Here is a 22,637-nt window from a genome sequence, read left to right on the forward strand (position 1 = left end):
TTCGACTCCAAATGGGGTCCCGACCCCCAGGTTGAGAACCGCTGCTCTAAATGGTGCATATGAACGGATTTCCAGAAAAACACTGCAGATCGCAGGAACTATTTGCGCTTCAGAGATGCAGACAACACAAACTCATCCCCAACAGCCTGCGCCTGCCTTCAAGGGACCCAGGGCAGAAAACATCCTGCAGCTCAGAAGGTTCCACACCCATTTGCACCACTCAGGTGACCCTCAGGACACAGGTAAACCTCCGGGTGGCCTCAACGACTCTCGAAAAGGGTGCAAATGACCATCTGTCTGCAAGGAGTATAAATCCTTCCCTTCCCCACCATCCAGTCGGAGCTGAAGAAGCTTCTTGGATGAGAAGCGAAACGTCTTCAAAGAAAAACAAGGAAGTTCCAATTGCCTCTTGAAAAAAGCATCTTTGGGACAACCGGGATCTGGAGGACGGGAGAATCTCCAGAGACATATAAACTGTTCCTTCCCATTCTAAGAGTTGAAGTCCACATATCTTCAAGTTGCTCTAAATTATTTTTAGCTAAACTTCACTATACTGTAGGTGGGCAGGATCATGTATGGCCCCAGCCTTTGGTCTGGGCTTTTATATATGCCCTCCGTTCTTCCTTTTGAGTGGGTCTGTCTTAAATGAACCCAGTTGTGAATTTAAAACTATTCAGACACTGGACCACCAGGGGGCAGCATTTGTACATCTTCAAGTTCTCCTTGCTGGAGAAATATTTTATCGGCTGCTCCTTATGGCTTTTTAAAAATCCTTTCTAGCCAAACTGGCCTTGTTTTATCCTTGGATCACCTTGCTAGGTAGTCCACAATACCGAAAGCCCGGTCACCCAGGGATTTGAAACCATCTCTTCTGACCTCAGATAGATGACCTCTAGTTTAATGAAAAGAAGGCTGGGGGGAGGGACATGATAGCAGTCTTCCAGTACCTCGGGGGGCTGCCCCAAAGAAGAAGGAGTCAAGCTATTCTCCAAAACACCTGAAGGCAGGACAAGAAGCAACGGATGGGAACTCATCAAGGAGAGAGACAACCTGGAACTAAGGAGGAATTTCCTGACAGTGAGAACAATTAATCAGGCCTTGAGAAGTTGTGGGTGTACAGTATGAAATCCCATATACAGTGTGTATGTGTGTGTATATAATATGCATATGTGTGTATGTGTGTGTGTGTATTTAAATTTACCAACAAAAAAATTAAAGGGAGACTAGCATAGCTATTTCGAACTATTTAGCTCTCATCAGCTAGCCATACCCTTCTGAGATTCGAACACAGGTATGCATGTGTGTGTGTGTGTGTGTGTGTGTTCAAACTATTTAGCTCTCATCAGCTAGCCATACCCTTCTGAGATTCGAACCCAGGTATGCGTGTGTGTGCGTGCGCATACACACACATACACACACACAAAACATATATATTTGCTGATGCTTTATTTAAACTTGCATTTGTGTCTTTATGTATAATGTGATTTATTACAATTAGGCCTCAACTTATAACAGTTCATTTAGTGACCATTCGAAGTTACAACAGGGTTGAAAAAAGTGACATGACCCTTTTTCACACTTAACGACCAAAATTCAAACGCTTAGCAACTGACTCACATTTATGATAGTTGCAGCATCCCAGGATCACGTGATCCCCGTTTACGATTTTCTGACAAGCAAAGTCAATGGGGGGGGGGGGAAGCCAGATTTGCTTAACAACCACGTTATTAACTTAACAACCTGAGGGATTCACTTATACAAGAAAGGTCGTAAAATGGAGCAAAATTCACTTCACAACTATCTCACATAGCAACAAAAATTCTGGGCTCCATTGTGGTCGTGAATCGAGGACTCTCTGTACTGTTGTATAGCAGTGGTGCCATGGCCTCTGTAGATGCCCTACTACGCTAAATAAAAAGTAAATAAAAATTCGTGCTTTCATTCACATTTTTTTAGTAGCCGCCCAACTTTGATGGAGCCTGGACTCTAATAATAATAATAATAATAGTAATAGTAATAATAATAAAGTTGGAAGGGACCTTGGAGGTCATCTAGTCCAACCCCCTGCTCAGGTAGGAAACCCTATACCATTTCAGACAAATGGCTGTCCAGTCTCTTCTTGAAAACTTCCAGTGTTGGAGCATTCACAGCTTTTGGAGGCAGGTTGTTCCACTGATTAATTGTTCTAACTGTCAAGAAATTCCTCCTTAGTTCTAGGTTGCTTCTCTCCTTGATTCGTTTCCATCCGTTGCTTCGTGTCTTCTATCTCAGATCAGCCATGAGCAGAATAACTCTGTTTCTTTCTGTCCCTTTCCCTCCTTTTAGGAGAACGGGTACACCCATATACACACCCCGATAATTACGTCCAATGACTGTGAGGGTGCTGGCGAAGTCTTCAAAGTTGAGGTAAGGGTCCAGATAACACTAACCCCTACAGTTTGTCTGAATCAGTGCCCATCGCCAAAGTGCCCATTCCCTGGATACGTTTGGGATTCAGCTGCCATCATTTCCCTATCCAGATTCATAGAATATTGGAGCTGGGAGGGTCCCTCAGAGGTCATCTAGACCAGGGGCCTGCAACCTTGACAACTTTTAAGACTTGTGGACTTCAGCTCCCAGAATTCCTCAGCCAGTGGGCCTGCAACCTTGACAACTTTAAGACTTGTGGACTTCAGCTCCCAGAATTCCTCAACCAGCACAGCATAGCTCAGTCCATCAGAGATCATCCAAACCAGGGCTTTTCAACCTTTTCACCGATTGTGCCACTTTTAGGATATGACAACATCCGAGTACCACCAGTCGCCTAGCAAGGTGTCAAAAACTTGATGACCCCCCCAAAAAAGGAAAAAAGTGATAAAGTACAGGTAATCCTCGACTTACAACAGTTCACTTAGTGACTGTTCGAAGTTACAGTGGCACTGAAAAAAGTGCCCCCCAAGCCACAGCCGAGCAAGACACCTGCCTGCCCACCCGGCGGTGCTCTTCCTCCTGTCCGAGGTTTCCATTGTTGTGAGCATTTTTGTTGAGGATTGGCAGTGGGGGTGGGGGTGTTTGGTCTTTATTCTCCCCGTCTGCTGGGTGGTTGCAGCAGGTGTTGGTCACTTCACATGACACTGTGACCGTCATAAATATGAATCAGTTGCCAAGCATCTGAATGTAAATCACAAGACCCTGGAGATGCTGCAACATCCCAGCTGATCGGGGCTTCTTCTGGGCTCAGCAGAAGCGCCATGATCAGCACTGAGCTCCACCTGGAGCCTGGCACTGATCCTCGTGCTTCCACTGAGCCCTGACAGTCCTGAAGAAGTGCCGATCAGCTGGAAAGCGGCACTGATCCTGGTGCTTCTGCTGAGCCCTGACAGCGCTGCAACTCCAGCCGTCTCTCGCTCAGGCTTGTGCGGTGCTGCCACCAGTTCAGCTCATTCCCCTCCCCCACTACCACTTTTCTAGGAGGGTCACATACCACCTGCCAGGTGCCAATGTACCACAGGTGGTACCCGTACCACTGGTTGAAAAGCCCTGATCTAGACCAGGGCCTGCAACCTTAACAACTTTAAAACTTGTGGACTTCAGCTCCCAGAATTCCTCAGCCAGCTATGCTGAAATCCACAAATCTTAAAGTTGTCAAGATTGCAGGCCCGCTGGTGAGGAATTCTGGGAGCTGAAATCCACAAGTCTTAAAGTTGTCAAGGTTGCAGGCCTGCTGGCTGAGGAATTCTGGGAGCTGAAGTCCACAAGTCTTAAAGTTGTCAAGGTTGCAGGCCCCTGGTCTAGACTGACCTCGATGATCACATGGCGGCACTTTTGAGCAACCAGGCTGAATTTATGACGATTTGTGGTGTCCCACAGTTGTGTGGTTTCATTTCATGATGGTTTTGCTGAAAAACTGGTATTTTTCTTCTGGATTTTGGCCAACACGCACTGCTAGCGAGCCATTGGTTCACTTAATGACTGTGGGATTTTACTTAACAACCACAGCGTAGCAAAAAAGATCCTAAAATCACTTTGGTCACAACTTGTGACTTGATGAGCAGGCTCCTTTTGGGTCCTAACTCGAGGACTACCTGTACAAAGGCAGAGAAACCACATCACAAAATAATCTAGTATAGGAGACTACTTCAACTTATAACCAGTGGTGGGATTCAAATATGTGAACAACCGGTTCTCTGTGCAGATGCCGTTTCCGGAAGTCCATTCTGGGCCTGGGCAACAAAAAATTACCGGTTCTGCCGAACTGGTGTGAACTGGCTGAATCCCACCACTGCTTATAACTATTCATTTAATGACTGTTCCAAGTTACAACGGCAGTGAAAAAAGTGACTTAGGACCGTTTTTCGTACTTATGACCATTGCAATATTCACATGTGATCAAAATGTGGACACTTCTTGGCTTCTGACAAACAAAATCAACGGGGGAAGCTAGACTCACCCTTACGACCATTGCAGCAAATGGTCGCCTGATCAAAATTCAAACGCTGGGCAAGTGACTCGTATTATGACGGTTGCAGTGAACCGGGACCATGTGATCCCCTGTTGTGACCTTCTGACAAGCAATGTCAGTGGGGAAACCAGATTCACTTAACAACCGTGTTACTAACCTAACAAATCTCAGGGGTTGCCATAAAGAAGAGGGAGTCAAGCTATTCTCCAAAGCAACTGAAGGCAGGACAAGAAGCAACGGATGGAAACTAACCAAAGAGAGAAGCAATCTGGAACTAAGGAGAAATTTCCTGACAGTTAGAACAATTAACCAGTGGAACAACCTGCCACCAGAAGCTGTGAATGCTCCAACACGGGAAGTTTTTAAGAAGAGACTGGACAGCCATTTGTCTGAAATGGTATAGGATTTCTTGCCTGAGCAGGGGGCTGGACTAGATGACCTTCAAGCTCCCTTCCAACATTATTATTATTATTATTGTTATTATTATTATTATTGTTGTTGTTAATAATATTAATATTATTATTATTGGAGGAGGAGGAGGAGGAGGAGGAGACTGGACAGCCATTTGTCTGAAATGGTATAGGGTTTCCTGCCTGAGCAGGGGGCTGGACTAGATGACTTCCAAGGTCCCTTCCAACATTATTATTATTGTTGTTATTATTATTGTTATTATTATTGCTGTTGTTGTTATTACAGTGATCCACTTAACAATCAGGGCAGAGAAGATCGTAACATGGGGCAAGACTCACTTAACAGCTGTGTTTGCTTAGCAGCAGGAATTTGGGGGTCAGTTGTGGTCGTAAGCCGAGGATTTACACAGGATGAGGGCGCCAATATATCTACGGAGAGTTTTTCTTGGTGGTTACACCCAGTTGCCCAAAGCACCTTCCTATCCATATCCATCTGTGAGCATTTCCTGCTACAGCAAAAGTGTCTTTCTTAGATCCGCTGCTTTGGCTGCAGCATCTCCTTAACTTCTGTGATCTTGAAAAGCTCAGTTAAAAAAATTAAGTGACTTGGATAAGATCTCTGCATTTAGCTCCCCCCTCCAGCTTAGCTGATGTTTTTCTTCCTGCTGTTTACCAGATTGCCTGTTTCTGATCAATTTGATTACAAGCTGCACTGTTTAGGTGCTCTTCTCTTATAGAATGGCAAACGTAAAATATTAATTAATAGCAGTATTCCAGTATCTGAGGGACTGCCACAAGGAAGAGGGGGTCAGGTTGCTTACCAGAGCACCAGAGGAAAGGACAAGAAACAATGGGTGGAAATTAATCAAGGAGAGAAGCAACCTGGAATTAAGGAGAAAGTTCCTAACAGGGAGGACAATTAACCAGTGGAACAGCTTGCCTCCAGAAATAGTGGGAGCTCCATCACTGGAGATTTTTAAGATGAGACTGGACAGTCACTTGTCTGAGATGGTATAGGTCAAGGGTAGGCAACCTTGGCTCTTTATGACTCGTGGACTTCAACTCCCAGAATCCTGAGCCAGCCATGCTGAGGGGAAAGGGAGAGGTTTCCAAGCTGAGCCATGCTGGCTCAGGAATTCTGGGAGTTGAAGTCCACAAGTCATAAAAGAGCCAAGGTTACCTACCTTTGGCCTAGGCGTAGGCTGCTTTATGACTCGTGGACTTCAACTCCCAGAATTCCTGAGCCAACATAGCTCAGCATGGAAACCTCTCCCTTTTCCCTCAGCATGGCTGGCTCAGGAATTCTGGGAGTTGAAGTCCACAAGTCATGAAGGGGCCATAGTTCCCCCATGCTGGCTCAGGAATTCTGGGAGTTGAAGTCCACGAGTCATAAAAGAACCAAGGTTGCCTACCCCTGCAGGCCGAAACCATTTCAGACAAGTCAATGGGGGAAGCCAAATTCGCTTAATGACTGCACAGTTCACTTAATGACTGCAGTGATTCACTGAACAACTGTGGCAAGAAAGGTTATTTGCACCACTGCCTTGCGTAGCAATTGTGCTCATAAAAGTCGAGGACTACCTACCTGTATTTAAGAAATTGCAGTTAAAGTGTACTTTAGCTTAGAGGGCTGTGACCACACAATTCTGTTGCTCGAGGGTTGCCAAACGTATATCAGTGTTTGGATAACTTGTATGAGCCAAACTTGGCTTTTTTTTTTTGTGGTTTATGTAATGCTTCTCAAAATTGCCTGGCCTCAGCTGAGGCCAGAAAGAGGGGATTGATACAGATACAGGAATGTTTCAAAAGTTCAAGGAACAACTTTGAATCTGCGGGAAGATAATAGGAAAAGAAAGCAAACATCTTTTCCTCCTCACAGCTGTAGTTCCAAGTGGGGTGTTAAAAGAAGCAACAACAACAACAAAAAAAAAAAATCCGATTTTTCTTTATTTTCTTGCTGTATTTGAAGGCAGCTGTTGGGTCTTGAAGCTTCCACCAGTGATTTTTGCAACAAAATGATTTTTATTTTATTTTTATAATCAGAGTTAGAAAACAAACTTTAAAGGGGGGGGGTGGATTTGAAGGGATGGGTTTACAGCTGCAACCTTTTATCACCTCCCAGATGTTTTCGTCCAGCTATGAAACTTTTAGTCTCTTGCCAAATTGTCTATTAGCTTGCAATTTGCAATTTAATATCACGTCTGATGTCTGTGAAGCTGTCTGGCTTTTAGAAGGGTTTTTTAATTCTATTATTTGAGTTGTGTATAACTTTATTTATGGATTTGTTGAATTTATATAGCCATCCATCTCAATATAGACCTTGGAGAATAGCACAGATCGTCCTCAATCAATCAATCAGGATAGATCTGGAAGGGACTGTGGAGGCCATCTAGTTCAGCCCCTGCTCAAGCAGGAGACCCTATACCATTACAGACAAATGGCTGTCCAGTCTCTTCTTTAAAACTTCCAGTGTTGGGGCATTCACACTGTTCTAACTGTCAGGAAAATTCTCCTTAATTCCAGGTTGCTTCTCTCCTTGATTAGTTTCCATCTGTTGTTTCTTGTCCTGCCTTCTGGTGCTTTGGAAAATAGATTCACCAGAAAAGAACTGGAAGGGAACTTGGAGGTCTTCTAGTCCAATCCCCTGCTCAAACAGGAGATCCTACACCATTTCAGACAAGTGACTGTCTAGTCTCTTCTTAAAAACCTCCAGTGATGGAACACCCCCAACTTCTGGAGGGGAACCGTTCCATTGGTTAATTGTCCTCACTGTTAGGAAGTTTCTCCTTAATTCCAGGTTGCTTCTTTCCTGGATTAGTTTCCATCCATTGTTTCCTGCCTTGCCTTCTGGTGCTTTAGAGCAGTGGTTCTTAACCTGGGCGATATTGCCCCCCAGGGGGCGATTTCATTTTTCAGGGAGGCAGCGGAACAAAAAGGGGCGACATGGGGGCGATGGAGCAAGAAGTTTTGGGGACACTTTTGAGACTTTTTTGTACAATGAATAGCAGTATATCTGTCGTACAAAAACATCAGATCACTCGTTATTAGTGGATTGAATTGTGCTTTCAAATGTTCCTCCAGCTAGCTTCAGTACAGAACGCCGTACATATGTGAAGACACATCGCTTATCTTCATGCATGTTGCGCAGCAGCCTCTACCCATACAGTGGCGTGCCATTGGCCAGAATATGGGAGATATGGGAAAAAGCCTGGAAATAAATTATTTGCATCGATATGTCCTGATGACAATTGTAAAGAAAACAAAAAAAAAGTATTTGCATAAATCGAAGAATTATTTCCTATGTTGTGATTGAGAGGTTATGTTGGGGGGGGGCGATGACAACTTCCTCATTGGCTCAAGGGGGCGATTCGTTCAAAAAGGTTAAGAACCACTGCTTTAGAGAATAGGTTGACCCCTCCCCCTCTTCTTTGTGGCAGCCCCTCATTTAGCACCTGCCTCATACAGCGACCGTTTGCACTTAAGACAGTTATGAAAAAGGAATTTTGCGACCAGTTCTCAGCATTATGACCTTCACAGGTCTGCAGAGCAAAGGAAGATTGGAGTAAGACAGGGGTCTTCAAACTTGGCCCTTTTATGACTTGTGAACTTCAACTCCCAGAATTCCTCAGCCAGGCACGCTGGCTGAGGAATTCTGGGAGTTGAAGTCCACACCTCTTAAAATGGCCTTGAGAAACACCAGTTTAGCTCCTTCTGAGTTAGCATTATTTCCCCCTCACATTATGTCAGGGGTCTTCAAACTTGGCCCTTTTATGACTTGTGGACTCTAACTCCCAGAATTCTTCAGCCCGGCACGGTGGCTGAGGAATTCTAGGAGTTGAAGTCCACAAGCCATGAAGGGGTCTTAGTTTGAAGACCCCGGGTGTAAGACCATAAAGAAAGTCACTTTACAGCCACTTTCTTTAATGACTGAGTGGCTAGTCCCAATTGTCGTCGCTCAATGAGGACCATCTATATAGGCCTGAAGATGCTACATCAGGAGTGGGAAGGCTTGAGTTTAGGGGCTCTCTCATCTTGGGGCGATTTTAAATCGGTCGTTATCCCTCAACTCACGCCACTTCACACAGTTAATATTGGCAGGTAGAATTGGTGAAGCGGTGAGATTCAGGTAGTCCTCGACTTAATGGCCACAACTGAGCCCAAAATTTCCATTGCTAAGCAAGACAGCTATTAACTGAGTATTGCCCTGTTTTACGACCTTTTTGGCCACAGTTGTTAAGTGAATCACCGCTGATGTTAGTCCCACGGTTGTTAAGTGAATCTGGCTTCCCCATTGAATTTGCTTGTCACTTGGTCGAAAAAGGGGATCACGTGACCTCAGGACACTGCAACCTTCATAAGTACTTGCCAGTTGCCAAGCCTCCAAATTTTGATCATGTGACCATGGGGAGGCTGCAATGGTCGTAAGTGTGAAAAACTGGTCATAGCTCACTTTTTCCAGTGCCGCTATAATTTTGAATGGTCACTAAATGAATGACTATCTGTATATGCCACCGTGTGCTCCAGGAAGAAAAGCAGGCTATAAATCTAACCAGGTTAAATAAGTAAACCTTGTTCTCCTACCTGATCCTCTTAAAAAAATATGTTGGGACTTCAATTTCCAGAAAGTCCCAGCCAATCAGCACCTCCAGAATTCCAGGAGTTTGAACTTTTTAACGTAGAATTAAGATCGGTTATATGCTGTCAAGTTATTTTTGACTTTCACTGAAACCTTTAAATTCAGGATAATATTTGCTTTATAAGTTTATCCTGACATGGAAAACCTTCAGTGGTTGTTGAATTGCATCTTGTGCTACTGGCCTGGTTGGCTGAGTGACTTTGGGCCAAACACCAGGAGATTCTGAATTCTAGTCCCGCCAGGCGTGAAAGCCAACAGGGTGACTTTGGACCAATCACCAGGAGTTTCTGAATTCTAGTCCCGCCTTAGGCATGAAAGCCTGCTGGGAGACTGGGCCAATCACCAGGTGACTGTGAGTTCTAGTCCTGCCTTAGGCATGAAATCTGGCTGGGTGATTTTGAGCCAATCACCAGGAGATGGTGAGTTCTAGTCCCGCCTTAGGCATGAAAACCAACTAGGTGACTTTGGGCCAATCACCAGGAGACTCTGAATTCTAGTCCCGCCAGGCGTGAAAGCCAACTGGGTGACTTTGGGCCCATCACCAGGAGATGGTGAGTTCTAGTCCAGTCTTAGGCATGAAATGTGGCTGGGTGACTTTGGGCCAATCACCAGGTGACTGTGAGTTCTAGTCCCGCCTTAGGTATGAAAGCCAGCTGGGTGACTTTGGGCCAATCACCAGGAGATGGCGAGTTCTAATCCCGCCTTAGGCATGAAATGTGGCTGGGTGACTTTGGGCCAATCACCCGGTGACTGTGAGTTCTAGTCCCACCTTAGGCATGAAAGCCAGCTAGGCAACTTTGGGCCAGTCCCTCTCTCTCAGCCCAACCTACCTCCCCGGGTTATTGTTGTGGGGAAAATAGGAGGAAGTTGTGTTGGATAGGTTTGCTGAGTTATTTCTAAAAACAACAACGGCAGGATACAAGCAAATGCAACAAATATTTGGAAGACACCCATTCTCAGTCTCAGGGCTACATCCACATGGCGGATCTGGGAAGATCTCCGATTGATAGGTTGACGCCTCGTTCAGGCCCGTAACCAAATCGAAACTGGTAATTTAGCCAGCTTTACCGCTTGCACGCTCCCCGTTCGGTTCTCCTTCATTCGGATGCCAAATTTCGGGTTTCTTATTTACCGTTTCATGTCTCTGCACGTATAGAAGAGTCTTCTTGCTGTTTGTTCGTCTGTTGCGTAGATGATGGCTTGGTTTAAGGGACAGTAGGAAAACAAGGGCAATAAAATACTGGCAGGGTAAAATTTGGGTTTTGTTTTTTTTTTCTTGCCAGCGCTCGATTTTTAACAGATGAACTCAATTTAGGAAGGGGGGGCCATGGTGAACATGCTTAGCAGGTTTAATTTAATTGCTCCCGGAGCAAAAATGAACCAGATTCCTCCTCTTCCCCTCCCTCCCCAGCCATGCCAAATGTCCTAAGGGTTGGATAGAAACAGCTTCTTCTTCTTTTTAAAGAGCATTTTATTTCTAAAAAAAAAAAAAAGCCCTTTTTGGGCAGTTCCATTTGGCAGCCTCTTCCTTGTGATCCCGTCACTTCCAACCCTTTGTGTAAACAAGCAATTATCTTTGCTTACGTTTGGCACCATTTGCTGGCCGAACAAGTTCAGCTGCTTGGGGGGGGGGGAGGAAAAAGAATTGGTTGAGGTGTTTCGGACTTTTTCAGCCTAGGGATAGTCCTCGATTTACGACCACAATGGAGACTAGAATCCCTGGCACTAAGCAAGGTGTTGGTTTAGCTGGCTGACCGGCCGTACTCAGCGTGTGGTCCTCAATGGAAGTGCATCTCCACGGAGGGAAGTGTGTAGTGGGGTGCCCCAGGGTTCTGTTCTGGGCCCAGTGCTCTTCAACATCTTCATCAACGATTTGGATGAGGGGATAGATGGGGAACAGATCAAATTTGCAGACAACAGCAAGCTGGCAGGAATAGCCAATGCTCCAGAAGACAGGCTTAGGATACAGGAGGACCTGGACAGACTTGAACACTGGGCACTATCTAACAAAATGAAATTCAATGGTGAAAAAAGCAAGGTTCTACATTTATGCAAGAAAAAACAAATGCACAGGTATAGTATAGATGGCACCATGCTCAATAGTAGTAACTGTGAGAGGGACCTCGGAGTCCCAGTGGACAATCATTTAAATGTGAGCCAGCTGTGTGCTGCAGCTGCCAAAAAAACCAACACAGTGCTAGGGTGCATTAACAAAAGGATAGAATCAAGATCACGTGAAGTGTTAATACCACTTTACAAGGCCTTGGTAAGGCCACACTTGGAATACTGCATCCAGTTTTGGTCACCGCGATGTAAAAAAGATGCTGAGACTCTAGAAAGAGTGTAGAGAAGAGCAACAAAGATGATTAGGGGACTGGAGGCTAAAATATATAAGGAATGGTTGCTGGAATTGGGCATGTCTAGGCAAGAAAAACCAAATGCACAGATATAGTATAGGGGGTACCTTGCTCAATAGTAGTAACTGTGAGAGGGACCTCGGAGTCCTAGTGGACCATCACTTAGTGGACAAGTTCTCATGTAGAGCAGAGGTCCCCAACCATTTGGGCACTAGGGACCAGTTCTGTGGAGTGTGGTTTTGTGTGCTGCCTGCATCCCACAGGTGGGGCTTTGCTTGTTTGTGCAGACCAGTACTGGTCCACAGCCCAGGGATTGGGGACCCTTGACCTAACAGAATGACAGAAGGGATAGGAAATAAAGAGGGCTAAATCAGAGAAGGTAACATGGTAGGAGAACCAAGATTTTAGCGTCTTATTGGCTGCCCCATTTTTAACCCACTGGACTTTTCTTTAAGCTTCACAGCCCTAACTGGTCTCCCCCACCTGAAGGCCGAATCTGCAGGTCTTCTCTTGAGAAAGAAATGACCCATTTCTTATTGACATGATCAAGGTCTCTGCCCTTTCCTTTCGCCATTCAAAGATGTCCTATACATGTAGAACAGAGGTCCCCAACCTTTTGGGCACCAGGGACCGGTTCCGTGGAGAGATGTTTTTCCACGAACTGGAAGGTGCGTGGTTTTGTGTGCTGCCTGCATCTCGTGAATGGGGCTTTGCATGTTTGTGTGGACCGGTTGCTAGCATGCCACGGCCCGGTGCCGGTCGTTGGCCCCGGGGGTTGGGGGACACCTGATGTAGAGCAATGATGAGAGTTGGTCTGCCTTGTAAATCCATAAGTCCTCAATTTACGATCACAACTGAGGCCAGAATTTTCATTGTTAAGCAAGGACGTTGTTGAGTGAGTCACATGCAATTTTATGACCGTTTTCATCGGCGTTTAACAACTCACTGCAGTTGTTAAAGGAACCGTGCGGTCTTTAGGCAAATCCGGCTTTCCCGTTTGACTATTATTTATTTGTATCCCCCTTTATTATTTTTACAAATAAATCAGGGAGGCAAATATACCTAACAGGCCTGCCTCCCTTATTATCCTCATAACAGCAACCCTGTGAGGTGGCTGAGAGAGAGGGACTGGTCCAAAGTTAAGCAGACGGCTTTCATGCCTGAGGCGGGACTAGAACTCACCATCTCCTGGTGATTGGCCTAAAGTCACCCAGTTGGTTTTCATGCCTAAAGCAGGACTAGAACTCATTGTCTCTTGGTGATTGGCCCAAAGTCGCCCAGCTTGCTTTCATGCCTAAGGCGGGACTAGATCTCACCGTCTCCTGGTGATTGGCCCAAATCACCCAATTGGCTTTCATGCCTAAGGCGGGAGTAGAACTCACCATCTCCTGGTGATTGGCCTAAAGTCACCCAGCTTGCTTTCATGCCTAAGGCGGGACTAGAACTCACTGTCTCCTGGTGATTGGCCCAAAATCACCCAATTGGCTTTCATGCCTAAGGCGGGACTAGAACTCACTGTCTCCTGGTGATTGGCCCAAAATCACCCAATTGGCTTTCATGCCTAAGGCGGGACTAGAACTCACCATCTCCTGGTGATTGGCCTAAAGTCACCCAATTGGCTTTCATGCCTAAGGCGGGAGTAGAACTCACTGTCTCCTGGTGATTGGCCCAAAATCACCCAATTGGCTTTCATGCCTAAGGCGGGACTAGAACTCACTGTCTCCTGGTGATTGGCCCAAAATCACCCAATTGGCTTTCATGCCTAAGGCGGGACTAGAACTCACCATCTCCTGGTGATTGGCCCAAAGTCACCCAGTTGCTTCTGTGCCTAAGGTGCAACTACAACTCAGCAGCTCCTGGCTTTTAGCTGGTGATTTAGCCACTAGCCCAAAATGTTTCTTATTTTGCTTGCCAGAAAGCAGCTTGCAGTTTCTATTGTACAGACACCACTGTACTTAGTTCTGATTTGTATTCTACAATATATTATTTGTATTCTATAATAAAATAATGAATGGGGGGGGGAATCATGCTTGATTATTCCAAGTGATTGATTGATTTGTGAAATTTGCATGCCCCAAGGCTATTTTTTTCCTGCAAGGTTTACTCTACGGATCTTTCTGCAGAGCTGTTTTGATTTTTGCACACTCGTCGCTAGGATACACTGCTAAATTTATTTAGTTTTATATCAATACATTCCTTTGCAAGTCACACGTTTTCAAAACACTCAGAGGGCTGATGTTTGGCTGCCTTTGGGGAGAGATTAACCCAATTTCCGAATGTATTAATTAATTTTTCTACTATTTAATTCTTGCAGCCTGCAAATGGAGAGAGAAAACCCGGAGAAGAACACAATTTCTTCAATATTCCAGCATTTCTCACAGTCTCGGGACAGCTCCATTTGGAAGTCATGAGTGGGTATGGCTCACGGGAATTTAAGCATGATTTTAGTCTGTAATGCCGGTAGTCCTCATTTTATGACCACAAAAATCGAGGGTTGACTAGAGTAATGGGAGTCTTAAAAACGAAAACAAAAACTGAAAAACAGAAGAAGAAAGGCAGTAAAGGTAGTCCTCAACCTACAACCACAATTGAGCCCAAAATTTCTGTTGCTAACTGAGACATTTTTAAGTTGAGTTTTCCCCCACTTTATGACCTTTCTTGCCACCGTTGTTAAGTGAATCACTAGAAATGTTAAGTCAGGAACACGGTTGTTAAGTGAACCTGGCTTCCCCCTTTGACTTGGCTTTTCAGAAGGTTGCAAAAGGGATCACGTGACCCCGGGGCATTGCGACCGTCATAAATATGAGTCAGTTGCTGAGGATCTGAATTTTGATCAGGGAACATGGGGATGCTGTGACGGTCGTAAGTGTGAAAAACAGGCATAAGTCACTTTTTTCAGTGCCCTTGTAACTTTGCATGGTCACTAAACGAACTGTTGTAAGTCGAGGACCACCTGTGAACAGAGTTGCATGTGGCTTCTTTGTAAAGTAAGGTTCTACATTTAGGCAAGAAAAACCAAATGCACAGGTCTAGTATAGGTCAGGGATGTCAAACTGCCGGCCACGGGTCGTACGCATCATGTGGAAGCCACGCCCACCCCATTGCCGGCAATGGCAAAATCGGCCCGATACATTGCGCAACATAACGTGACGTCACAAGTTTCACATGCCTGGTATAGGTGGTACCTTGCTCAATAGTAGTAACTGTGAGAGGGATCTCGGAGTCCTAGTGGACAATCTCTTAAGTATGAGCCAGCCGTGTGCTGCAGCTGCCAAAAAAGCCAACACAGTGCTAGGCTGCATTAACAGAGGGATAGAATCAAGATCAGGTGAAGGGTTAATACCACTTTACAAGGCCTTGGTAAGGCCACACTTGGAATACTGCATGCAATTTTGGTCACCACGATGTAAAAAAGATGTTGAGACTCTAAAACAGTGGTTCTCAACCTTTCTAATGCCGCGACCCCATAATACAGTTCCCCATGTTGTGGTGACCCCCAACCACTTATACATCACCGGGTGCCAGGGGCGTGGCCAAAGAAAACGGGAAAAAAATGGCGGACAGCCTTGTTTGGCGACCCCCGTGAAATGGTCATTCGACCCCAAATGGGGTCCCGACCCACAGGTTGAGAACCACTGCTCTAGAAAGAGTACAGAGAAGAGCAACAAAGATGATTTGGGGATAGGAGGCTCAACCATACAAGGAATGGCTGCTGGAATTGGGTATGTCTAGTTTAATGAAGAGAAGGATGAGGGGGGACATGATAGCAGTCTTCCAATATCTCAGGGGCTGCCCCAAAGAAGAGGGAGTCAAGCTATTTTCCAAAGCGCCTCTTAGCAGGAGAAGAAGCAATGGGTGGGAATTAACCAAGGAGAGAAGCAACCTAGAAGCAAGGAGAAACTTCTTGACAGTGAGAACAATTAATCAGTGGAACAACCTGCCTCCAGAAGCAGTGAATGCTCCAACACTGGACGTTTTCAAGAAGAGACTGGACAGCCATTTGTCTGGAATGGTATAGGGTTTCCTGCCTAAGCAGGGGGTTGGACTAAATGACCTCCAAGGTCCCTTCCAACTTTACTATTATTATTATTATTAAGTGTCTGATTTTGCAACCTTTTTTGCCATTTTGTTAAGGGAATCCCTTGTCATTAAGCGAATCCAGCTGGGAAGGGTTCAGATAGTGACCACATGGCCCCGGGATGCCTCCCACTGTCGTAAATACATGCCAAACCTCCAAATTCTGATCTGTGGAGACGCTAACAATGGTCGTAAGTGGAAGGATGGTTGCGAGCCACTTTTTTCGGCGCCGTTGTAATTTCCTAACTGTGGTCGTAAGTCGAGGACTCCCTGTAATTATTCCAAGATGGCGCTGGATAGATCCAAATCCTAATTGATTAAAGCAAACATTCTTAATTTCACAACGAAGCAGGCTCCCTTGTTCGAAAGATGCTTCTCAGAAGACGTGGGTTCAAGGGGGGGGGAGAGTCAAAAAGCCTTGTGATAACTGTTTTCTTATTTTACTCTTATCAAAGACATTTGATAAGGTTGCAAAAGGGGATCACGTGACCCTAGGACACTGCAACCGTCGTAAGTACATGCCAGTTGCCAAAAGTGTCCAAATTTGGTCACCATGGGGATGCTGCAATAGTCACAAATGTGAAAAATAGTCAAAAATCACTTTTTCCAAGGCTGTTGTAACTTTGAACAGTCACTAAACAAATGGCTATAAATTGAAGACTACCTGTCTCTTAGAAACCTTCCCGCCCCCCCTAAAATATTGTCCAGATCAACCTAACCTGCCATAATCCATTAAAAGTTTGGTTATCAAGCGCCTTTGAAGATCTGGGAGTGGCATTCTGGCTCCAAAGAAGAAGGAATTCTGTCCAAATATCTCTATGTATAGCTGCTCTAAATTTAGTTTGCATTTGATCTATTTAGAACACCTCTTGTTTGTTTGGGTGTTTTTAAAAATAAAAAAAGGAACACACTGTTGAAGAACAAAGCGTGAAGCACTAAGCCAGCATCCTGTGTAGCGGCCTGTTTGTTTATTCTACTCTACTGGGTGATGTTGTACACAGGGTAGATGACATCAGAATAGAGATTTTTGAACAGGGCCAGCATTTTAGCTGGATTATTTTACTGATTACTTACACGGAGCCCTCGACATAACCAACATCCATTTAGTGACTTCGAAGTTACAACAGCACTGAAAAGACTTGGGCGCTGTCTAACAAAATGAAAGCAAGGGTCTACATTTAGGCAACAAAAAACAAATGCACAGGTATAGTATAGGTGGTATCTTGCTCAATAGTAGCAACTGTGAGCGGGATCTTGGAATCCTAGTGGACAGTCACTTAAATAGGAGCCAGCCGTGTGCTGCAGCTGCCAAAAAAGCCAACACAGTGCTAGGCTGCATTAACAGAGGGATAGAATCACGATCATGTGAAGTGTTAATAGCACTTTACAATGCCTTGGTAAGGCCACACTTGGAATACAGCATCCAGTTCTGGTCACCACGATGTAAAAAAGATGTTGAGACTCTAGAAAGAGTACAGAGAAAAGCAACAAAGATGATTAGGGGACTGGAGGATAAAACACGTGAAGAATGGTTGCTGGAATTGGGTATGTCCAGTTCAATGAAGAGAAGGATGAGGGGTGAATGATAGCAGCCTTCCAATATCTCAGGGGCTGCCACTAAGAAGAGGGAGTCAAGCTGTTCTCTAAAGCACCTGAAGGCAGGACAAGAAGCAACAGATGGAAACTAATCGAGGAGAGAAGCAACCTAGAACTAAGGAGAAACTTCCTGACAGTTAGAACAATTAACCAGTGGAACAACCTGCCTCCAGAGGCGGTGAATGCTCCAACACTGGAAGTTTTTAAGAAGAGACTGGATAGCCATTTGTCTGAAATGGTATAGGGTTTCCTGCCGGAGCAGGGGGTTGGACTAGATGACCTCCAAGATCCTTTCCAACTATTGTTGTTGTTATTGTTATTGTTGCTATTACTACTACTACTACTACTACTACTACTACTACTGACCAGTTTTCACAGTTACAACTGTTGCAGCATTCCCAAAATTCAGATGCTTGGCAACTGACTCGTATTTATGACGGTTGCAGTGTCCCCGGGGGTCAGGGGGTCCCCTTTGGTGACCTTCTGATAAGCCAAGTCAATCGGGGGGAAGCCAGATTCACTTCACAGCCAGGTTACTAACTTACCATTTGCAGTGATTCATTTAACAACGGTGGCCAGAAAGGTCGTAAAATGGGGCAAAACTCACTTAACAACTGTCTCGCTTAGCAACAGAAATGCCGGGCTCTGTTGTGGTCATACATTGAGGGTTACTTCCATTGTCTTTCTGGAAAGTATTTCAGTTTTCTTTGTTGGAAGAGTTTCGTTCCTCTAGCCCACCCAGTTTTCTCTCACCATGTTCTCTCTTCCTGCATTTGTTTTCCCATTTCAATCCTCCTTCATCCCCTCTAGAATATATTAGTGATTTTCAAACTTGGCTACTTCAGAATGCGTGGATTTCATTCTGGTAATAATTACATATTCATCACATTCTTTGCAACATTTTTTGCAGTAATCTTTCCTGTATATTCATTTTTTTCCCCCCTGGTTGATATCCCCTTCTACTATATCATTCAACCAGGTGTTCCTTTTCATACCTATGATTAGCATAACCTCACCCACGTCATGTTTTCATTTCTTTCTTCTTTTCTTCCCTATCTCTTTTTCTCCAGGATCAAGACTTGATATTTCCAGTTCTTGCTTTGTCCTATCTTCAGACTCGCTCATCACATTGGTCTCCTTAGTCATTTATTTTCTCATTGTTTTACAGCAGGGCTTTTCAACCTTTTCACCCATTGTACCACTTTTAGGATATGGCAACATCCGAGTACCACCAGTCGCCTAGCAAGGTGTCAAAAACTTGATGACCCCCCCCCAAAAGGAAAAAAGTGATAAACTATAGGTAGTCCTCGACTTACAACAGTTTGCTTAGTGACTGTTCGAACTTACAATGGAACTGAAAAAAGTGCCCCCCAAGGCACAGCCGAGCAAGACACCTGCTTGGTCGCCCGGCGGCACTCTTCCTCCTGTCCGAGGTTTTCATTGTTGTGAGCATTTCTGTTGAGGATTGGCAGCGGGGGTGGGGTGGGGGGTGTTTGGTCTTTATTCCCCCCGTCTGCTGGGGTGGTTGCAGGAGGTTTTGGTCACTTCACATGACCCTGGGACACTGTGACCGTCATAAATATGAATCAATTGCCAAGCATCTGATTGTAAATCACAAGACCCTGGAGATGCTGCAACATTCCAGCTCATCGGCGCTTCTTCTGGGCTCAGCAGAAGCACCAGGATCAGCGCCGAGCTCCAGCTGGATCCTGGCGCTTCCGCTGAGCCCTGACAGCCCTGCAGCTCCAGCCGTCTCTCGCTCAGGCTTGTGTGGTGCTGCCACTGGTTCAGCTCATTCCCCTCCCCTGCTACCTCTTTTCTAGGATGGTTGCGTACCACCTGCCAGGTGCCAATGTATCACAGGTGGTACCCGTACCACTGGTTGAAAAGCCCTGTTTTACAGAGTAACAAAATAACAAGAGCTGGAAGGGGCCTTGGAGGTCTTCTAGTCCAACCTCCTGCTCAAGCAAAAGACGCTATACTATTTCAGACAAATGGTTGTCTGATCTCTTCTTAAAAACCTCTGGTGTTGGAACATGCAAAACTTCTGGTGGCAAGCTGTTCCACTGATTAATTGTTCTCCGTAGTTCTAGGTTACTTCTCTCCTTCGTTAGTTTCCATCCGCTGCTTCTTGTCTTGCCAGTAAACATTCAGTTCCATCCAGTCGCTCCAACTCTACTCCAAATTAAGGGATGACGGGGTCATAAAAAGGGAGCTTCTTGTCTTGCACTCTGATGCTTTGGAGCTTGACTCCCTCTTCTTTGGGGCAGCCCCTCAGATATTGGAATACTGCTATCATGTCCCCCCTCATCCTTCTCTTCATTAAACTAGACATACCCGATTCCAGCAACCGTTCCTTATATGTTTTAGCCTCCAGACCCTAATCATCTTTGTTGCTCTTCTCTGCACTCTTTCTAGAGTCTCAACATCGTTTTTACATCGTGGTAACCGAAACTGGATGCTGCATTCCAAGTGTGGCCTTACCAAAGCCTTGTAAAGTGGTATTAACACTTCACGTGATCTTGATTCTCTCCCTCTGTTAATGCAGCCTAGGAGTGTGTTGGCTTTTGTGGCAGATGCAGCATACGGCTGGCTCACATTTAAGTGATGGTCCACTAGGACTCCTTTAGGCAGTTACTACTATTGAGTCAGGTACCATCTATACCAGGGGTAGGCAACCTTGGCTCTTTTATGACTCGTGGACTTCAACTCCCAGAATTCCTGAGCCAGCATGGGGGGAACTATGGCCCCTTCATGATTCGTGGACTTCAACTCCCAGAATTCCTGAGCCAGCATGGGGGAACGATGACCCTTTTATGACTCGTGGACTTCAACTCCCAGAATTCCTGAGCCAGCGTGGGGGAACGATGGCCCCTTCATGACTTTTGGACTTCAACTCCCAGAATTCCTGAGCCAGCATGGCTCAGCTTGGAAACCTCACCCTTTTCCCTCAGCATGGCTGGCTCAGGAATTCTGGGAGTTGAAGTCCACGAGTCATAAAAGAGCCAAAGTTGCCTACCCCTGACCTATACTGTACCAGTGCACAACATTATATAAACAAACAAATCAATGATGGTTTTAGTTTCATTCCTTTTTCCAAGTCTGCATACAAATGGACTGAAGCTTGACTCATCTACTCAGAACATATCTTATTAGTCAACACGAGAACTATTCGTTTAATGACAGTTGGAGGTTACAAGGGCACTGCACAAAGTGACCTATAACTGATCCTCACACTTATAACCGATGCAGCATCCCCACAGCTACATGATCAAAGTCATTTGTCGTGTATTTATGATGGATGCCCATTCCCAGGTCACATGATCGCCATTTGCCATCTTCCCAGCCTCTTTCCGACAAGCAGAGTCAAGGGGAAAGCGAGAGTCGCTTAACGACCTCATGATTCGTTTAACAACTGCGGTGATTCAGTTAACAACTGTGGCAAAAGTCACAAAACGGGGCACGACTGACTAAATAACCCACCTTGCTAAGCAACGATTCTGGTTTCAATTGTGTGTGTACGTTTTGGGTATTCTTTCGTGGCCTGGACAGTTTTAAAATGGAACTGCATTTGTTTTGCTTCCATGGAAATTTTACGTACTTGTGCAGACTCTTATTTGAGCCCTTTGTCGGACAAAATTGTACTGACTGAGATTCCAGACCAGGTGTGGTTTGTTTAGTTTTTGGGGAAGGTCAAAAAAAAAAAAGTAATAAACTCAGCTGTTTCCTCACCATCTTATTGCTGATAGGCTTAATCTCTGTCCAGTCCCTTGCAGTGTTCAGATTGCTCCAAGGACAGAGATACAGATGATGTTTGATTCTTGTTTTTTTTTTAAAAAAAAAAAACCTTAACATACTAAGCCTTTTGTGTGTGAGGGGTTTCAGCTTGAATCTGCTCTATTTGGGGTTCAAAACCCTGGGTTTTTTTTAGTTCAAATGTGCACTAACTTGATTCAAAGTCTGAAGCAGCTGCCTGCCAGTCTGTGCTTCAAACAGTGATTGAGTTCTAGGTTGCGTCTCTCCTTGATTAGTTTTCATCCGTTGCTTCTTTTCCTGCCTTCAGGTGCTTTGGAGAATAGCTTGACTCCCTCTTCTTTGTGGCAGATGTTGGAAGATTGCTATCATGTCAATCCTAGTTCTTCTTTTCACTAGACTAGACATATCCAATTTCTGCAACTGTTCTTCATATACTTTAGCCTCCAGTCCCCTGATCCTCTTTGTTGCTCTTCTCTGCACTCTTTCCAGAGTCTTTTTTACATCGTGGTGACCAAAACTGGATGCAGTATTCCAAGTGTGGCCTTACCGAGGCATTATAAAGCGGTACTAACATATGATCTTGATTCTGTCCCTCTGTTAATGCAATTTAGGATTGCATTGGCTTTATTAGCAGCTGCAGTACATTGCTGGCTCATACTTATCGGAATAACAGATCCCTTCTTAAAAACTTCCAGTGTTGGAGCATTCATAACTTCTGGAGGCAAGTTGTGCCACTGATTAATTAATTGTTCTTGCTGTCAGGAAGTTTCTCCTTAGTTCTAGGTTGCTTCTGTCCTTGATTAGTTTCCATCCGTTGCTTCTTGTCCTGCCTTCTTCAGGTGCTTTGGAGAATAGCTTGACTCCCTCTTCTTTGGGGAAGCCCCTGAGATATTGGAAGACTGCTCCCATGTCACCCCATATCAGAAGAAGGAATCAAGCTATTTTCCAAAGCACCTGAAGGCAGAACAAGAAGCAACGGGTGGAAACTAATCAAGGAGAGAAGCAACCTAGAACTAAGGAGAAACTTCCTGACAGTGAGGACAATTAATCAGTGGAACAGCCTGCCTCCAGAAGTTGTGGATGCTCCAACACTGGAAGTTTTTAAGAAGAGACTGGACATCCATTTGTCCGAAATGGTGTAGGGTTTCCTGCCTGAGCAGGGGGTTGGACTAGATGACCTCCAAGGTCCCTTCCAACTTTACTACTATTACTATTTGCTTAAAACTTTGCTAAGACCTCAAGAAAGATTCATATTATCTGGCTAGTGGACATTGGAAAGTCAAGGACTAACCTGTATGTGAGCATTTCCATGTTCGCGTGTCTCAGTATGAGTGCACACCAGCCGGAAGGCAGCATTTACAATC

The 22,637-nt window shown here is 45.0% G+C and overlaps 1 protein-coding gene across 2 annotated transcripts in view; it reads left to right on the plus strand.

Annotated features, from left to right (window-relative positions):
- Nucleotides 1-22,637, plus strand: part of NARS2 (asparaginyl-tRNA synthetase 2, mitochondrial) — a 52,972-nt gene that overhangs the window by 8,087 nt on the left and 22,248 nt on the right. The window contains exons 6-7 of one of the 2 annotated variants that reach the window (XM_039368220.1): nucleotides 2,326-2,406; nucleotides 14,159-14,259. In XM_039368220.1, the coding sequence (XP_039224154.1) occupies nucleotides 2,326-2,406; nucleotides 14,159-14,259 (182 nt within the window). Of the gene's footprint in view, nucleotides 1-2,325; nucleotides 2,407-10,320; nucleotides 10,537-14,158; nucleotides 14,260-22,637 lie in introns of those variants that run through there. The other variant, XM_039368221.1, reaches the window with a different exon arrangement.

Source organism: Crotalus tigris, unplaced genomic scaffold, assembly GCF_016545835.1.
Source record: "Crotalus tigris isolate CLP2741 ecotype Arizona unplaced genomic scaffold, ASM1654583v1 scf7180000020722.197326, whole genome shotgun sequence".
Taxonomy (NCBI): domain Eukaryota; kingdom Metazoa; phylum Chordata; class Lepidosauria; order Squamata; family Viperidae; genus Crotalus; species Crotalus tigris.